This window comes from Perissodus microlepis, chromosome 23, assembly GCF_051167445.1.
Source record: "Perissodus microlepis isolate ML-2025 ecotype Zambia chromosome 23, ASM5116744v1, whole genome shotgun sequence".
In the NCBI taxonomy this organism is placed as follows: domain Eukaryota; kingdom Metazoa; phylum Chordata; class Actinopteri; order Cichliformes; family Cichlidae; genus Perissodus; species Perissodus microlepis.
The window spans coordinates 1085538-1103841 of NC_140482.1; the positions used below are offsets into that span (position 1 = coordinate 1085538).

The 18304-nt window shown below is 42.3% G+C and overlaps 1 protein-coding gene across 5 annotated transcripts in view; it reads left to right on the forward strand.

Moving 5' to 3' along the window:
* Nucleotides 1–18304, forward strand: part of LOC146360627 (NACHT, LRR and PYD domains-containing protein 12-like) — a 62819-nt gene that overhangs the window by 28949 nt on the left and 15566 nt on the right. For 2 of the 5 annotated variants that reach the window (XM_084921220.1, XM_084921221.1), the window contains exons 10-12: nucleotides 5331–5528; nucleotides 11084–11263; nucleotides 12603–12776. In XM_084921220.1, coding sequence (XP_084777346.1) covers nucleotides 5331–5528; nucleotides 11084–11263; nucleotides 12603–12776 — 552 coding nt within the window. The remainder of the gene's footprint in view (nucleotides 1–5330; nucleotides 5529–11083; nucleotides 11264–12602; nucleotides 12777–18304) is intronic. The other 3 variants (XM_084921224.1, XM_084921223.1, XM_084921222.1) reach the window with 2 other exon arrangements.

Consider the following 18304-nt stretch of genomic DNA (forward strand, 5'->3'; position numbering starts at 1 on the left):
GCGCTGTTATCCACTGTTACAGGCCTGCTTAGTACAAAGATGAGAAATAAAAAGAGAGCTGATTATTAGCTCATGAAAACACAAAACAAAATCACCTGACAGGTTTTCTCTAAGTGCACTGTTACAAAAATAATGGGCCCCTCTCAGACATGTCCATGTTTCCTAAAACTCCCTCTATTAAAAACAAAAACAACAACAACCCGAACCTCACTGACAAAATCAACCCATCACCACAACCTCAACAACCTTACACACACAAATATTGACCCCGCAGTCCTGACACTCCCGGGTCAACTCACATAATTACACCTCCTCAATACACCGAAAGTCTTGTGAAACCCACACAATTTGCACACAACAATCACCCCCTTACGACAACATATAATCACTTAAACTATAAGTTTCCGATGCAAATCTGCACTCCTCTTCTGTCTGCTATGGTTAAAACTACTTTAATCACTTTTTCTTTGTTCATGACTCACTCCCTTTGTCATATAGCTTCTTTGAATTTCCTCTACTTCAAACTCAAATGTATTCTATTAAACATTCACACCATTCTATCACTCATACAAACAGCAAGCTGTTCTTCATTGCGTATGTTTGTGTTCGTAGCCAGGTTTAATCAATGTCTATGCATTAATCATTATGAGCTTGTCCTTGTAAGGCTAATGCATTTTCTGCTTGTGTATGTGAATTTGCATATGTTGCTTTTGCAGTGTTTCAGACTCCTGCACATTTCTCCACTTAAGCCGTCAGTTCTCCTACCCAAATTTGCTAACCCAAATTTTAAGTTCCCACCTTATTAACAGCATTCCTGGTCCTCAGCCAGAAGTTAGGGCCCACTTGTCAGGTCTATGGAGACATGGCGCTGTGGACGTTGGGCACCAAGTGTGAACAATTCAACCAGAAACTTGCCTTATCATATCCAGTCAAGTTAACCTATAGGTTTCTTCCAACCGCTGCACGTGGAGAATTGATCCAGGTCTGTTTCGCCCCTGAAGAAACACAACTGAGACATTTTATTATTATCATGAGTACTTAAACTACCCGTTTCCCTCTCTCTGGTCAGAAATACCAGCTTATGTCATGTGTATAAGTGTAAGCAGGTCTTCATTGCTTTTCCTATGTATTTTGTTAATGTTCAATGAGTGTAAGCTGCTTTCTTCATTGCCTCTGTATGTTATAATCAGGTTTAATTCATACATCATTTCACTGATTTCTTAATTCAAAACTATCTCACTTTCTGATTCTTTCCAGAAATAATTTCACATGTAACACTTTGTGTATGTGTGTTTTCCATTCATTCACGTAATTGTCAGTTATTTTCTTTCTTCATTTTCCCTTTTTTCTGGTGGACATCTCTAAACACCATCATGAGTCCAGGGTTTCATTTCAATCCAATTATACCCTGTATTCTTGCAGTCGAACTCGTCCGGCTTCACCTCTCACTGGTCCCTGTCCTCTTTTCTCAGTGTCCTTTTGTTGTCTTGAAGTCTCCAGCAAACACAGTCCGTTTTCTTCTCTGTTTCTCTTCAGTATTTTCCTTTTGGATTAAGTCCCAGCCTGAGTTTTTCTTTGAAAGAAGCCTCTAGTGTCCATTCTTATATTTCAGTACATAACTGAAACCAATTTAGTCAAGGAGGGTAAGAACAGCCTGCACTTTCGCCGTCCATGTTTCATCACGTGGTTTCTTCTTCTCTGTTGATCCTTTCAGTCGTCTATTTCAAGATTACTCCAAGCATGGCAAATCTGACAATCAGTGTCCAGTGCTTTCCCACCGTTCAACTGTCCAGCCTGTCATTCACAGTGCACATTTCCATCTCGTAGTTCCTTCCATGCTGCTGGTCCCATCAGTTTGGTTTCAGTGTTAACGGTTCAGTTGCACTATCTTTTGCCTGCTATTAATTCTTCCCAAATCCACGATGTTCTGTTGGTCTTCATCAGAAGATTAACTGTCCTTTGAGCTTCTTCTCAGGATGGGGACAAGTGGGAGGTCAAGCTGTAAAATTTTAAACCAAACTTTGGCTTGTTTTCTCCCAATTATGTTAATCTATGGTTTTGCTGCTATGCTCACAATTCTAGGTTGAGAAAAGTCCACCTTTATCTATTTGGGGCCTATATATATTGACACACTAAACCATAGCATTAATATCATTTTCATTTCTTTCCTTAAAGCCTCCATTGCTTCATGTGGCCAGAGTCTGCCTCTTCTGTTTTCCTCTCTGGGTGCTCACTCCTTATATGGGCATGCAAACTTCCTGTCACACACACACACACAGCCCCCACCTTTTCTTTCTTTCAGGAACACAGAGCCACGCGGCTCTCATGCACTTCACCAAGCCCCCCTCTCTGCAGCTTCTTGAGACAGAGAGAGAGAGACGCTTTTCCTTTTTTCTCTACCACAAACAAAAGCAAGCCTGTACATGCAAGCTTTTAAACAATATAAGCGCTCTCAATGTAATTTACACTTTATTTACATACACGGGTAATTTACATTCTATTTACATACACGGGCCCGTATAAACGTATGAAAACACCATATGCCAGAACAACTTATCTTCTTCATTTCTCTACCGGTGTTCCTAAGTTTTTCGACTAATTTAAAAGCATCTTTCAGCCCAGGGCCGCGCCTTGCTAATCAATTAAACCCGCTTCGAGGACGCCCCCGCCGAGAGCGGTCAGATTCCTAAGCCCTACTTAATTTATAACTGCTTCCCGCCAGGCAACAAGGACCTCCACCAGCCACGTGAAATATCACAGTTCACGCTTTTGGCTTTACTTAAAGTTCACAAGTCCCCGACGTTGAATAGTCGCAGCCGGGTCGCACCCTGTCAATCAAACAGCGCAGTAAGGAAAGTGATCCCCTTGATCACTTTAGTTTTTAAGGGGGGCTCGAAATCCCCCGGGTACCACCCGAGCTTTTAACCTGACCGTGCGTCCACGATCAGGGGTCGCCGCCACACGCTGAGCAACTGCACTCTTAGGGGCCGCGCCCCAGTCCTAAGACAATTTATTCAAGTGTATTATAAGCATCACTGCGGGGTCTTAGCCCGCGGTTATTTCGACGCCCGAACCGCGTTCTGCTGATCAATCAGACCGAATACCCTAAACTACTGGTTGGCTGGCTGGCCTCCCCAGTCAACCCTCATCACTTTAAACACACACCGTATTGACTTAAACACATAACCTCTTAACTCAAAATTCACCCCCAAAATAAACAGCAATAAATTTAGTCAGTCCAATATTCCCCAAACTTTTATCACTAATTACCCCAAAATCACCACGGACACAGACCAGAAGCTCTACTGAGTGAACATTTAATTTAGCTTAATTTCCAATTTAGCACCTTTGGATATTTCTTGAATCAACAGGTGGTGCTTACCTCCTATTTCGGGGCCCATCACTCAGTCGACCTCCTGACTGTCCGTCTGTTTGACACCACTATACCTCAGCCAAACTCCATTTGTCCCTCCTCAAACCGGGTTTTCGGCACCAAGACTGTCATGGTTCGATTTTTTGGGGAAGAGACATACGACTGGAAGTCCATAGTGGGTCAACACAAATTATTTTATTAAAACACACAGTACAGTGTGAGAAGAAACTTGCAACAGCCACCCTACAATCTTCCAATCTTCCTCGAGCAGACCGCTCCCCATCCTTATATTACCCTGATGACATCACAGCCAGATCTTACTGGAAATGATAACAGTTCCAAAGTTCTCCTTATATAGACATCCGATACTACTTTCGAAACAAACAAGTTTGTGATATGTTGTGCAATTTTGTGAGACTGTGTGTCCAACCGAGAGATTGTCCTGAGACGACCTCCCTGTTCTTAGTACGTGCAGGAGTGAACGTGCGTACTTTCCATGACTCTCTATGTGCATGTTGGTGTGGGCCTGAATATGTGTGTAAGTGAATGTAGAAGGCCCTACTGGACCCACAGCTTCGAGAGGGGTGAATACAATGATATGGATACCATTTGCAACAGCTTAAGCAGATAGAAAGAATGATAGAGAACAACAATAGACTAATTAAAGTGATGATAATATACATACATTAATATTTTGCTCAGATTACCATAGATATAATTCAGAGATTATTCTGTCAACAGATTCGACAATGATGAATGATTGATCCATGATAGTTCTGATTATAAATCGTCACCATAAGAATGCAAAATAAAATATCTCTTGTCCACAGCTGTCAGTGAGATTTCAGAGCAATCAGAGACTGTGGGTCTGTGTATGAAGTATAATTCATGTGCAGTTGTTGAAGTTGTAGAATGAGAAATGGCAGTTTGGGGTATTTCCTGCTTTCATTGTCCTGCTTGTGCTGATGAAAATGTTTATTGACGTGTGAATTCATTCTTCAACGCTCGATTCTGCCTGAACAACGTAAAACTTTGCTTATTTTTGTGTAACACAATTCAAAGCACTGAAGAATCGACTTGTTCCATTATCCAACAATGAAAACAGGAAGCAGAGACAGCTGGCCTTCAAAGTAAAAGCTGATCCTTTTGAAACATGTTGGTGGTAAAATGTAAGAAGAGCTGAAGCACATAAATGATCTACGTGCCAAAATATTAAACACAGTTGATATATTTGTGTGAGTGTTGTGATTCAGGTGTAGATGTCATAATGTACATATAGCAGAGTTTCCTCTTCTAGATTAGCTGATCAGAGTTGGACCAATCAGCTCTGAGCATGCTCAGTCTGAGTTATGGAGCTGCATACTATGATTCACCATGGCAACGGCATGAGCAGATGGTCCGTGTGAATCCAGAGGAGCAGGAACATGAATGATGACAGTAGATGTTTGTGTGAAAGTGCTGGAAGCAAATGAGTGTGTGATGTTCTTTCAGTGTTGCACTTTGTAGACGCTCCCTGAGCACTGGTCTCACAGCCAGCTGCACATAGAGACCAGTGTTGTTAGTCCAGGTCAGAAGATGACTTGTTGGAATGAAAATGAGCTTGTAGTTTGTCTGCTTTAATAATGTGACTGGAAAAAGGTGTTGGACTTCAAATATGTCCATTTCTTTCACACTTCACCTTTAAAAGTGAAGCCATGTGGTTCCTGGAAGGAAAAACACCACTTTTTCAAGTCTTTTTCCTGTTTTTATGAGAAATGTACGACTTTAATGTGAAACATTCAGTTTTTTCTCTTGTTGTGTTTGTTTGAAGCTGCTTCCTGTTGGCTTCAGCTGTTTGGAGTTTCCATTTTCTAAACTTCTACATTCTGAACCTTCTTCAGCTCTGAACAGATGATGAAACACTGAATGATTTCAAGCACTTTGTCTAATAAACTTACATCTTTCATTCTTTATACAGATTGAAGGGCTGTGGTTTGTCAGAGATCAGCTGTGATTATCTGGCAGCAGCACTGAAGTCCAACCCCTCCCATCTGAGAGAGCTGGACCTGAGTAATGACTACTCCTCCCTTTCGACTAACAACAAGCTGCAGGATTCAGGAGTGAAGCATCTGTGTGGTTTCCTGGAGAGTCCAGGATGTAAACTTGAAACTCTGAGGTCAGTCAGCATGTTTTAGTTGTGCTGAGATGAATATGATGTGAAAGTTGTGCTGACACTAAACTGCAGACATCAGGCTGATATTATACTGATCCACACTGAGGATCTTCATGGTAAAGTCTGTTTTCTTCTTCTCTGGTTTAGTCCATTGACTGCAGCAGAACAATGTTCACATTTCAAACAGTGATACTCAACGTATGGCCCGCGGCCCACACGCGGCCTTCCCACCTTTCCTGATTCAGAGAGAGGGGACCCTGATTAACTGTGTAGCTTCTTCCTCACAGTTCTAAGTATCAGACACAACAATGAATAATCCACAGCTGACTGTCTTTAGCAGGTCAAAGGTCACGGCACACAGCAGACAGTCAGAAATATTCTAACTCCGATCATTTATCAGTTGTGACACTGTGAGACTTGATCAGAGGTGTGATCATCACAGCAGAGGCCTTTGTGTCAAAGTCACTGAGGATCAAACAGAAACACATGAAGCAGATTTTCCTCTTCTGGCTTTTTATAGCAGATAACCTTCAAAATATTCTGCAGTCGATCAAAAACTGAAGCAAACCATGAATCAACATGTGAACATGACCTGATGCTGCTGAAGTGAAGCAAAGTTACAGAGGTTTGATTACAGACACAGCTGAGAGTTTGTAATCTGTCATCATTTTAAAAAGTTTCCATGGAACAGCAGAAATGAGGCTTTACTGTCAGAGGCCGACAGCACTGAACACAACAGCAGACTGGTGGCTAATAAACAGTGAATGATGCAGAAACAGATGTTTGAAGCTGTTCTTGGAGTACACTGAGAGAGAGAGAGCTGTGCAGGCAGGAACAGCCAAAGTCAGAGAGAATTCATGAGCATATTTATCAAACGTGAAGCAGAGTTTGGATCTTCTTTTGCTGCTGCTTCACTCAGTTTTGGTTGGAGACAGATGAAACCTGCAGCTTCAGGATCTGTGAGCTGTCCACTTGCAGCCCCGACGGCGTGTCCGTGTACGTGCCGTCGAGTGAACGATCCACGCTCTGTGTTTCCATCTTTGTGTGTTTAGCTGCTCTCATTTACTGTTTTAGCTGTTTGCTGCTTGTTGAAATAGTTTGTGAGCTTTAACCTGAGATTCTGGCAAAATACATTTATATTAAACATCGATTCAGGATTGAATGAATCAACATCGTTTTATTCAAATTAAAACCATTTAAATGGGAACATTAATTTTTTACAGCCGCCTCTAATGCTGGGTAATGTCAGCTGGTCCATGTGCAGCTGGCTGTGAGGCTCAGGGAGCGTCTACAAAGTGCAACACTGAAAGAACATCATCCATAAATATTGAGTAATAACTGGACTCTCATACAGCGAGACTCAAATGCCTTTAAACATCAGCTTATCCTGCTGATCCAAGTCCAACACTGAGTTTGTAAAAACATGTTTGTCAATCGTTTTGTTTGGTTTCTGAGGAAAATGATTCAATAACTTGCTGCTAATACACAACATTTCATCATATTTCCTCATAACCCTCTTTTGTCTGACCATTTGATCCCATTTGAATTTGCAATAAAGGATCCACAGAGTTTGGTGACAATAATGACAGTAGATGTTTGTGTGAAAGTGCTGGAAGCAAATGAGTGTGTGATGTTCTTTCAGTGTTGCACTTTGTAGACGCTCCCTGAGCACTGGTCTCACAGCCAGCTGCACATAGAGACCAGTGTTGTTAGTCCAGGTCAGAAGATGACTTGTTGGAATGAAAATGAGCTTGTAGTTTGTCTGCTTTAATAATGTGACTGGAAAAAGGTGTTGGACTTCAAATATGTCCATTTCTTTCACACTTCACCTTTAAAAGTGAAGCCATGTGGTTCCTGGAAGGAAAAACACCACTTTTTCAAGTCTTTTTCCTGTTTTTATGAGAAATGTACGACTTTAATGTTCTTTTTTTTTTTAAACTCAATTTTTATTATAATCTACAACATTGCAACTTGTACTTGTCAATGTTCACAAGTAGGACAGTTACAGGAACCGCAATGCAGAAATGTAGATTAAAGTAAGAACTGCAATTAGGAAGCACAAAACAAAACTGGGAAGCAAAACAAAACCCAAGCAAGAAAACAAACAAACAACAACAAAAAGAAAAAGAAAAGAAAAACAAAAACTTTATGTAATATTAAATAACATGTGACAAACTTAGCCATAAATGAACAAAACGAAACAGACCTATGCTAAATTATTGAAACAGTAAAGCATGTATGGGTCGCCAACGCTCAGTAAACAATTCTCTCTGAATCCGCAGAGCAGATGTTATTTCCTCCATCTGGTAAATTTCTCTTGCTTTATCAATCCACATATTATATGAAGGTGGGTCAAGATTCAGCCATTTAATAGTGATACACTTTAGTGCTGCTGTAAGCAAGATTCTTAAGAGATACTTTTTATTGTTTCCCGCAAAACCATTTGGTAAGACTCCTAAAATGGCTAACTGTTGGTCTTTTGTTAATGGTTGTTGGAAAACTGTATTGAGAACTTTAAATATGTCATTCCAAAGTGAGCAGATTTTTGGGCACGACCAGAATATATGTGAGTGGGTTCCTAAATAAGTACCACAATTTCGCCAGCAGGTGTCAGGATTTGTAGGCTTCATTTTAGCAATTATCTCTGGGGTTCTAAAATATCTCATGACCACCTTCCATTTAAAATCTCTCCACAGCCCAGAATTAGTCACCAGATGGGCTTCACCGAACACCTCTTCCCAGGTGTCCTCTGAGATTTGAGTGCCAGTCTCAGCTTCCCACCTTGCCTTAATATCCAAAGTTGCATTTGTATTGAAACTCATAAATGCGTTATAAAAATTACTGATTAATTTTGGGGAGGAATTACTTTGAAATATTTTTAGAAACATTTCCTCAATGGGTGAGGGCTCCAAAACTTGCCTCCATTCTTTATGTTTTGTCAAAAAGCTTCTTAGCTGCAGAAATCTAAAAAAGTCAGAAGAAGGAAGCCGAAGCTGACCTCAACTGTTCAAATGAGCTCAGGTGCCCATTCCTCACAACATGACAAAGTTTATGAAGCCCGCTATGTGACCATGCTCTGAAGCCAGAGTCTTCCACAATAGGAGAAAAACCCTGCAGGGAGGAGAGGCTTGATAACATTGAAATTTCTTTTGGAAGACCAAATGATTGTTTGATTCTACGCCAAATCTTTAGTGTGACCCTCGTCCGTTCCCCCATATGCACATTTTTAATTGAAGTGTTAGAAAAAAGCAGGGATTCCAATGATCTTTCGCACATTGTCTTCTCAATGTTTAGCCACTGAGTTTCAGACAAATCCCGCACCCATACAGTCAGGGGTCTCATCTGAGCTGCCCAGAAATAATATTTCAGGTTTGGAACAGCCAATCCCCCCTGCAGTTTTGACAGTTTTAATATTTGGAACTTGATCCTTGGGCGTTTGCCTTGTCATATAAATTTGGAAAAAAGTTTATCTAAATTATCAAATGTAGAGTTGGGAATGTTAATAGGCAGCATTTGAAAAAGGTCTAGAAGTCTTGGCAATACATTCATACGATCCGACCCAAGAAAGACAGAGGCAGGACTGTCCATTGCTCTAAATCTTTTTTTATTTTTGCAACTATAACTTCATAATTTACTTTAAACAAGTCTGATAATGAGTGAGGAATTTGAATTCCTAAATACTTGATACCTTCGTTTGGCCATTTAAAGCCACATCGCTCCTTGAATGTTTGTGAAATGTTTCCTCTTATATCCATTGCCAATGTTTTGTCACTATTAACTTTGTAACCAGAGAGGTAACCGTATGTACTAATAATTTATTTTAAATGAGGTAAACTGACTGCAGGATTTGAAATGTATAAAAGTACATCGTCTGCATAGATGGACAATTTATGCTGTTCTCCATTAATTGAAAGGCCCTGAATTTCATGTTCATCTCTAATCAACTGCGCCAGAGGCTCAATACTTATATCGAACAGCAGGGGCGACAGTGAGCATCCTTGTCTACACCCACGTTCCAGTGGAAATCTGGCTGATATTGTTCCATTTACCCGTACAGCCGCCATTGGGTTGGAATAAAGAATCTGTATCCACTTAATTAAGTTTGGCCCAAATGTGAATCTTTCAAGTGTATGGCCCAAGTACTGCCAGGAAACCCTGTCGAATGCTTTTTGCGCATCAAGAGACAGAATCATTGTTTCTTCTTGTTTGGTCTTGTACAAGGACATTAAGTTCAACAATCTACGAACATTGTCCCCATAGTGCTTTCCTGCAATGAACCCCGTTTGATCTGGATTTATAACCTGTGTAATAATTTTACTAACTCTTTTGGCTAAAATCGTGGTGAGAATGCGCAAATCAGTATTAAGTAATGAGATTGGCCTGTATGATTGACAGTTTGAGGGGTCCTTGCCCTCTTTATGGATTACGACAATTGTAGCATCGTTCCAGGACGGCGCCATAGTCCCAGTCTCCAGAGAGCAGTGGTAAGCTTTCAGTAATAAGGGTGCGACTTTGTCCTTAAGTTTTTTTATAGAATTCGTTAATAAAACCATCAGGGCCAGGACTGTTTTTAGTTTTAAGGTTTGAAATCACCTGTGAAATTTCTTGTTCTCGAATTGGTTCTTCTAACTCCTTTGCTACAGATTCTGGCAGTGTTTTTAAATTGATCTTTTCTAAGAAATCAGATAGTGTATTGTTATCTTTACATGTGTCTGAATTTTTATATAATGACTCAAAAAAATTGGCAAAACAACTTGCAATTTGATTTGGTTTAGTAATTAGAGTTTGATCTGACTTCAACTTTTGGACCATATTACAAGTTTGCTGTTTCCTGAGTCTTATTGCCAGCAATCTACTAGCCCTACTACTCTGTTCATAGTACTTTTGTTTAATGAATTGCCCTCAATTTTGTCGTTTATTAAACTATTAAGCTCACTACGTAACATTTTAAGATCAGAAAGCAAATTGGCTGTCTGTGCTTTTTTGTGTTGTTGCTCTACGTGTTTTATTTTGGCCTCCAATTCACACCGCCTAGCCTCTTTTCTTTTTTTCCTGGCACTTGCAAATGATATTATGCGACCTCTAATGTATGCCTTGGCGCAATCCCATAGAGTTAAAGGCTCAGTTCAGTATGTATGAACTCACAAAACTGGCTGTCATTTAGGAGTGAGGCATTTAATCGCCAGACTTTAATGTTCTTGATGCTCCTGTACCATCTCTCTGTCATCCTCCTCGCTCCCTCTTTGCACTCACAGTCTTTGTGCATCATTAACACTCACATGTGGAAAACCAAAGTTTTACTGGGCAGAAGATGATCATCAGTGACGCTGTCTTTAAAATACTCTTGTTAGAAATGTACGACTTTAATGTGAAACATTCAGAGTTTTTTCTCTTGTTGTGTTTGTTTGAAGCTGCTTCCTGTTGGCTTCAGCTGTTTGGAGTTTCCATTTTCTAAACTTCTACATTCTGAACCTTCTTCAGCTCTGAACAGATGATGAAACACTGAATGATGTCAAGCACTTTGTCTAATAAACTTACATCTTTCATTCTTTATACAGATTGAAGGGCTGTGGTTTGTCAGATATTGGCCTTGATTATCTGGCAGCAGCACTGAAGTCCAACCCCTCGTATCCCACAGAGGTGGACCTGAGTGGAACCTACAACAAGCTGCAGGATTCAGGAGTGAAGCATCTGTGTGGTTTCCTGGAGAATCCCCGATGTCGATTTGAAACTCTGAGGTCAGTCAGCATGTTTTAGTTGTGCTGAGATGAATATGATGTGAAAGTTGTGCTGACACTAAACTGCAGACATCAGGCTGATATTATACTGATCCACACTGAGGATCTTCATGGTAAAGTCTGTTTTCTTCTTCTCTGGTTTAGTCCATTGACTGCAGCAGAACAATGTTCACATTTCAAACAGTGATACTCAACGTATGGCCCGCGGCCCACACGCGGCCTGCCCACCTTTCCCAATTCAGAGAGAGGGGACCCTGATTAACTGTGTAGCTTCTTCCTCACAGTTCTAAGTATCAGACACAACAATGAATAATCCACAGCTGACTGTCTTTAGCAGGTCAAAGGTCACGGCACACAGCACTCTGTAAAACAGTTTGGAGCAGGAATTCTTGCACATTTACAAACTGACACTGCTGCACGGCATGCTGGGTAATGCTAGCTGCTCAGGTATGGGCGTGCTAACGGCTGTGAGGCTCCGTGGCTGCAGAACACTGAAGAAGAGAAAAGAGAGGTGGAGGATGAAGAAAAGAGGCGGAGATGAAGCGGAAGTTTAACTCCAGAGAGGAGCTGTCACTGTGTGGGCGGGGCTCAGGCAGCTCCGCCCACACAGTGACAGTGAAGCAGGTGAAGAGTAATAAATGAAGACAGCAGACAGGATTTGATAAGCTGATGTACAAACATGTAGAATGATGGTGGCAGCTACAGAAACAGGTCCATACAGACTGAAGCGTGTCTCAGTCTGAATGTACACTGCTGTTATAAGAGCTGTGGAAACTCAGGTCAAAAGGACGTAACCACACTGCTGACAGTTCCAGGACAGTCACAGAGTTACAGCATCATTTGTGACCATAAAGACAGAAAGCCCATCCAAATCCTGGGATTAAAAGTCTGTCCTGGTTGTGTCCAGTCAAACACGTCTCTGTGAAAGCTTCAATCCAACAGGCTCCAAAGTCCTTCTGCTCATTTCCTCGCCGGGTTCTTGATGCTCCTGTACCATCTCTCTGTCATCCTCCTCGCTCCCTCTTTGCACTCACAGTCTTTGTGCATCATTAACACTCACATGTGGAAAACCAAAGTTTTACTGGGCAGAAGATGATCATCAGTGACGCTGTCTTTAAAATACTCTTGTTAGAAATGTACGACTTTAATGTGAAACATTCAGAGTTTTTTCTCTTGTTGTGTTTGTTTGAAGCTGCTTCCTGTTGGCTTCAGCTGTTTGGAGTTTCCATTTTCTAAACTTCTACATTCTGAACCTTCTTCAGCTCTGAACAGATGATGAAACACTGAATGATGTCAAGCACTTTGTCTAATAAACTTACATCTTTCATTCTTTATACAGATTGAAGGGCTGTGATTTGTCAGAGATCAGCTGTGATTATCTGGAAGCGGTGCTGAAGCTCAACCCTTCGTATCCCAGAGAGGTGGACCTGAGCTACCACAAGCTGCAGGATTCAGGAGTGAAGCAGCTGTGTGTTCTTCTGGAGAATCCACAACATCAAATTGAAACTCTGAGGTCAGTCTCCACGTTTTAGTTGTGCTGACACTGTCGATCTGTGGAACTAAAACCTTTATACAGGAAGTCTGGTTCAGCTCTTTGTAGACCTTCTAATCTCTGATGCTCTGAGTCTTACTCAGTAGGTGATGCAGAGTTGTGAAGCCGATGTGGGTGAGGACACTCGCCCAGCTCTAACTACTTTGACGTCCAGGTGTCTTCCCTGCTTGTTCTGATACAAACAAACCTGAGTAACCTTGCAGGTCAGATCTCATCAGTCACACCTGTTATGGCAGCTCTCCTCTAGATTCTAGTTCTTGTTAACCTGGGATGGTTTTAGAAGCCTGGACCACAGACTCCAAGGGAAGATATTACTGGGAAAGGCCAAAGCAACCTATCAGACCCATTAAACACTAACATAGATGAATACTCAGATTTAAACCTTTATTGTTTCACAAAGGGTTAAAAAGGGAACGTCCACAGTTTAGACTGCAGCAGATTTTATTAAAGCAGTTTGACAGGAGCAAAGCAAAAACACAAAGAATAAGTGTTTCACATATTAATACATATAACATAATAATAAAAGAAAAGCAAAATAATGATGAAAAAGAATGAAAAAGGTGTCCAGAGCAGCAGGATGTCTGAGGTCTGCAGAAACACAAAAACACAGCAGCTAAAAATAGTTGTTGAAAGAAAACGAGGTGGGAGCTGCTGATTCCTGAGCTTTGATACTGGATTAGCTTCAGTAGTTATTCCCATCACTGCTGTAGGAGCTACATTTAGTCACAGCTGATTGTCTCCTTTGACCAATCAGAAGACTACTGTTGTAAAAACAAGCAGACAAAGAACCAATGAGAGTGAAGAACAGGATAAAGAGCTCGTGTGATGGAGGCAAAGCAATAATCAGCAGACTGTAGCAGTTTCTATCTGGATGAAAGTAGAAGGAGCTCAGCGGAGCTCAGTCCCATATCTTTGGTTAGAAACAACATCAGTGATTTCCTGCTGCTCGAGATGATTCCAGCAGCTCTCATTACAGCAGCTGATGAGAGAAACAGCTGATGGCTCACAGCTCGTGCACTGTTGGATCTCCAGATGTTCACGTGGCTGAAGTCTGTGAAGAAACTGTGGTCCACGTAGTTCACACGGCCTCAGATTGGACCGAGCTCCCTGGATCACTGCAGCATCCTCAGCTGGTACATGGACGTCTCTGCTCCTCAGTCTTGGAGCCCCTGCAGGTCCGTCCACACCACCAGGGTCTTCTCACTCACCTTTCCTTTGTCCTCGTCCTTCATCGGCCGTGCTGTGTCTTTGTTCCTGCGGTGTTGTTCCCACGATGCAGTGCTGATGTTCCCTCCTTGAATGCACAACAAGTACGGTGCTGGTCTTTCTCGGGTGGAGCAGAGACAGATTGAAGTCTTTCAGGCTTTAGTGCCGACTTCCCTGACAGAGGCTGGACTCCATGGTCTGCACAGGAGGCTTCTACACTGTGTGGAGGTGACTCCTGGACTTGAAGACAGGCTGCAGGTACATGTGTGATGAAGAGGACCTACAGCAGTGTGATGGAGCTGCAGGTCTGAAGGAAGTCCTGCTGTCCTGTCCCACCCTCATCTTTGCTTCCTCTGTCTTCTCTGGACTTGTCCTCCTGTTTCAGAAACAGCACTGCTTCATGCCGAGGGTGGACGGGAGCGTTGGCTCTGATTCTTTTACCGTCCACCACAAGGAGACACTGATGCTGACCTCCTGATTCATCTGCATGTGTTCTGCCTCACACTGCTCACCTCCACCAAAGACTTCACAAACATCTTCTTTCTTTGAGTCCAGTTTGTCCCACAAACACTTCCAAATCTCCTCCTCTGAGATTCTGCAGCTTCTTGCAGTGTGACTCAGCTGACTTCTGACAGACCACAGACTGGCACAGCATCCACATGTGTCTCCTTTCAAACAGGCTCTTGATGTTTCCTCCCACATCATTCTGGCCTCTCAGTCTCCTTTGTTCTCCAGCTCTGTAGCTCCAGCTGATGAAGCTTCAGTTTCCATGTTGGTAACAGTAAACTACAGCCTCTGCTGTCAGCTGGGTAACTAAACAGAGCTGCAGCACGTCTCTGCGGTGGTGCTACATCCAGCCTGCAGACGGCCGTCTACATGTTGTAGTGGTTTACAGTCACCAGGGGGCGCTGTCCCAGCCATGCAGGCAGTGGGCTGCTCTGCTTGTGCTGTTGTTGGTGAAGCTGAAGTGAAAGCGAGAGTTAAAACACTGAACAGTGTCCACTGAGCTTCTCATGCTCTTCTCATGCTCAAAGAAGTTTAACAGGAAGGACGACTCGTCCACCAGGCGTCCAGCTGTCCGTGACCGTGTCCACAGCAGAGTGTGACCGAGGCTTCATGCTAACACGCACACGTGAAGCTAATACCACCACGAGCAGCTGCTCAGTGGATTTGGAGGACAAATGTCTGCAGCTTCTCACAGGCAGTATGCAGAATGTGGATCTCCACAAAGACTGTGGAGAGCTCGTCCCACACTCTAAATCCACACTTGTCTGCACAAAACTTCTCACACGTTCCCGTCACAAGTGTCTTCTAAGTGAAGCTACCAGGTTCAGGTGCAGCTTGTTTATCTGGAGCTGCAGTAGATGATCCATCCTCACAAAGCAACACAGACAGCAGATATACAAACACACAACACAACCAAAGGATTCTCTCTGCATGTCTGTGGCTGATGCTGCTGGAACGAAGCTGTTTGAAACCTTGTTGTTCTGCACTTTGGGACCAGAAGAGGAAACTGAAGCTCTGTGCAGAGGGTTCAATGGAAGCAGCCAAGCGCTGTAAGTGTCTGCTGTACAGGGATGCTGGTTCAGCTGTGGCTCAGTTTCACAGTGTGACTCAATAAAAGCAGCAGGAAATCAAAGCTTGATGCTTTCATCAGTGTGGAAACAAGAAAGTTTCCTGTGACAGACGTTGGAGCTCTTTCACTCTCAGCTTCACAGTTTCAGCTTCAAACTTCTTCCAACATGTTTCTAACACGGCCACATTCCACCTTAATGGAGCTGATATCTTGTGCATCAGCACATTTTCTAAAGGCAGCGATCACATCTTTAGTTTTGGATGTTTAACTGCAGATTGTTTATGTGTTTACAGCACATTAATTACAGCAGCAGCGCTGACCACAGTGCTGTACAAGAATCCAAAATAACGATTAAAATAACTGATAATATTAATATCACACATCAAATATCAAATAACTCTCATGCTGTATTAAAAGCCAGTGAATACAAATGTGTTTTAAGAGCAGATTTACAGAGACTGACAGCAGGAGCTGGGGCTGTTCGATAGAACGATGTATATATGATGACCATATGAAAACGTCTATCGTTTCATATCACGCTCTTTGTTTCCTGCTTATGTGTTTGTGTGTTTTCCAGATAAACCTTTCAAAATAAATCTGAAGATCCTGTTGAGAGTTTTCAAAATAAACACAATACATTACTGCGGTCGCTCGTTTATCGAGTTACGTTCTAAAAATAAGTCTCAGAATGAAGTAGCAGCTTTATGTTTTACAATTATTATAGAAGTTTTAAGGCAGTTAAACCCTCACTGCACACTTTCTACACTTTTCTCAGACAGGCATGAACATTTTCACACTTTTCTCTCTTGTTTAAACAAAGTTCAAACCTTCATAGAAAAATAAGTTCATTATTAAAGAATGAAAGCAAAGTGTTTCTGAAATGTGTCAAATCAGCCTTTGCTGGCATTAAATGAGCTTCTGTGTGAGGAGCACTCGTCCATGGCCTGGGCTCCTCGCTGTCAGGTAAAGTTTCATAAAGCTTTTGAGTTTTTATGCAGATAATGTTGGTGTCCAGCACGATGTTCTTTTTCCTGCGGTCACTGAGCCACAAAGCCAAAGCTGACTCCATCCTTACGATGTTCTTGTTGTGGACAGTTACAACCTTTTTGCCTCCTTGTTGAAACTATGATGGTCAGCATCCTCCTCTGCCTTTGGCTGCTACCACAGGTGCAAAACGTCTCGTCATCATTGTTGTTTGTTGGGGACAAAACGTACAAACATACAGTGCAGCACTGCAGAGTCACACTGCTGTAAATTTGAACACATTCTGTACTGTACAGGAGACACGGCACGAGATTGGCTGACAATGGTCTACAGCCAATCAGGACGCAGAACACAATGTGCTGTAAAAAACAAAAGCATGCAAAATTGCACAAAAAAGATCAGCGAAACAGCGAGGCCGCCAAAGGTGAGCTGTGTTACAGCGAGGGACCAGCGTATATGTGGTTGTTGGGACGATAAATGTCTTTGAGCTTGTGTCAGAAGACGAGCTGCAGCTTTCTGGACCAGCTGCAGTCTTGCCAGGCAGGTCCCACTAACTCCAACATATAAGGAGTTACAATAATCCAGCTGGGACGTCATGAAAACGTGGATCGCCCGTTCAAGGTTTTTAAAAGATAGAAATGATCTCACCTTAGATAAAAGCCTCAGTTTGAAGAAAGACCGCTGTACAACTGAGCTCAGCTGTTTTTCAAAGGTCACATTGCCGTCAAATATAAGCCCCAAATGTAATAATGCGATTTAATAAAAGAGCTGAACCAGTCTAATAGAGCGCCCTTGATGCCGCCATGCTCCAATGGTGAGATCAAGATGCTGTGGTCAACAGTGTCAAAGGCAGCGGTCGGATCCAAAAGCACAGCTGAGTCTCCTGATCAGTGGCTGATAAAAGATCATTAAGAACTTTTCAAAGTGCAGTTTCAGTGCTGTGAAGAGCTTTAAAACCAGACTGAAACCTTTACAACAGATTGCAGCTGAACAAATATAATCTTTTACAAAATCTTCGACAGGAAGGGAAGCTTTGAAATAGGCCTGAAGTTTGAGCGGACAGAGGATCCAGATCAGGTTTTTAGTACAGGCTGTACAACAGCATGTTTAAAACAGGCTGTACAACACCTGAACTAAGACTGCTGTTAAAAATCGCTAAGATGTCGGAACCAACAACCTTTAACATCTTTTTAAACACGTGTTGGAACAACATCATTTGGACAAGATGATGTCTTTATAGCATCACATCGTTCCTCCACCTGATCAAACCACACAGGCTCAAACTGATCAAAAACAGCTGAGCAGGTGAATATTTTAGCCCCGGTGCGATCTCGGGCGAGAGTATCGATGATGGCCAAAGGGCAGCGTCCAGCTCTACGGCCGCTGAAGAGCAGACTCAACAGACGCGCGTGATGTGGATCCTACTGCTCTAAAACTGGAGCTTCTTCAATCCATTAAAGAGGACATTAGTACGCTGTTAAAAGAAGAACTCAGAAATGCATTGAAAGAAGATTTTGACAATATAAGGGCTGACGTGCAAGGACTGAGAAATGAGATCGCTAACAGCATGGCGGCGACGTGCGGCGAAGTTGATGGAGTAAAGGTTACAGTGAAAGAAGCTGAGGATGGGCTGTCAATGTGGAGCGATGAGGTGACCACCCTGCAGTCTACAGTAGAGAGTATGAAGGAGCAGCTGTCTGACCTGAAGGATAAATGTGATGAA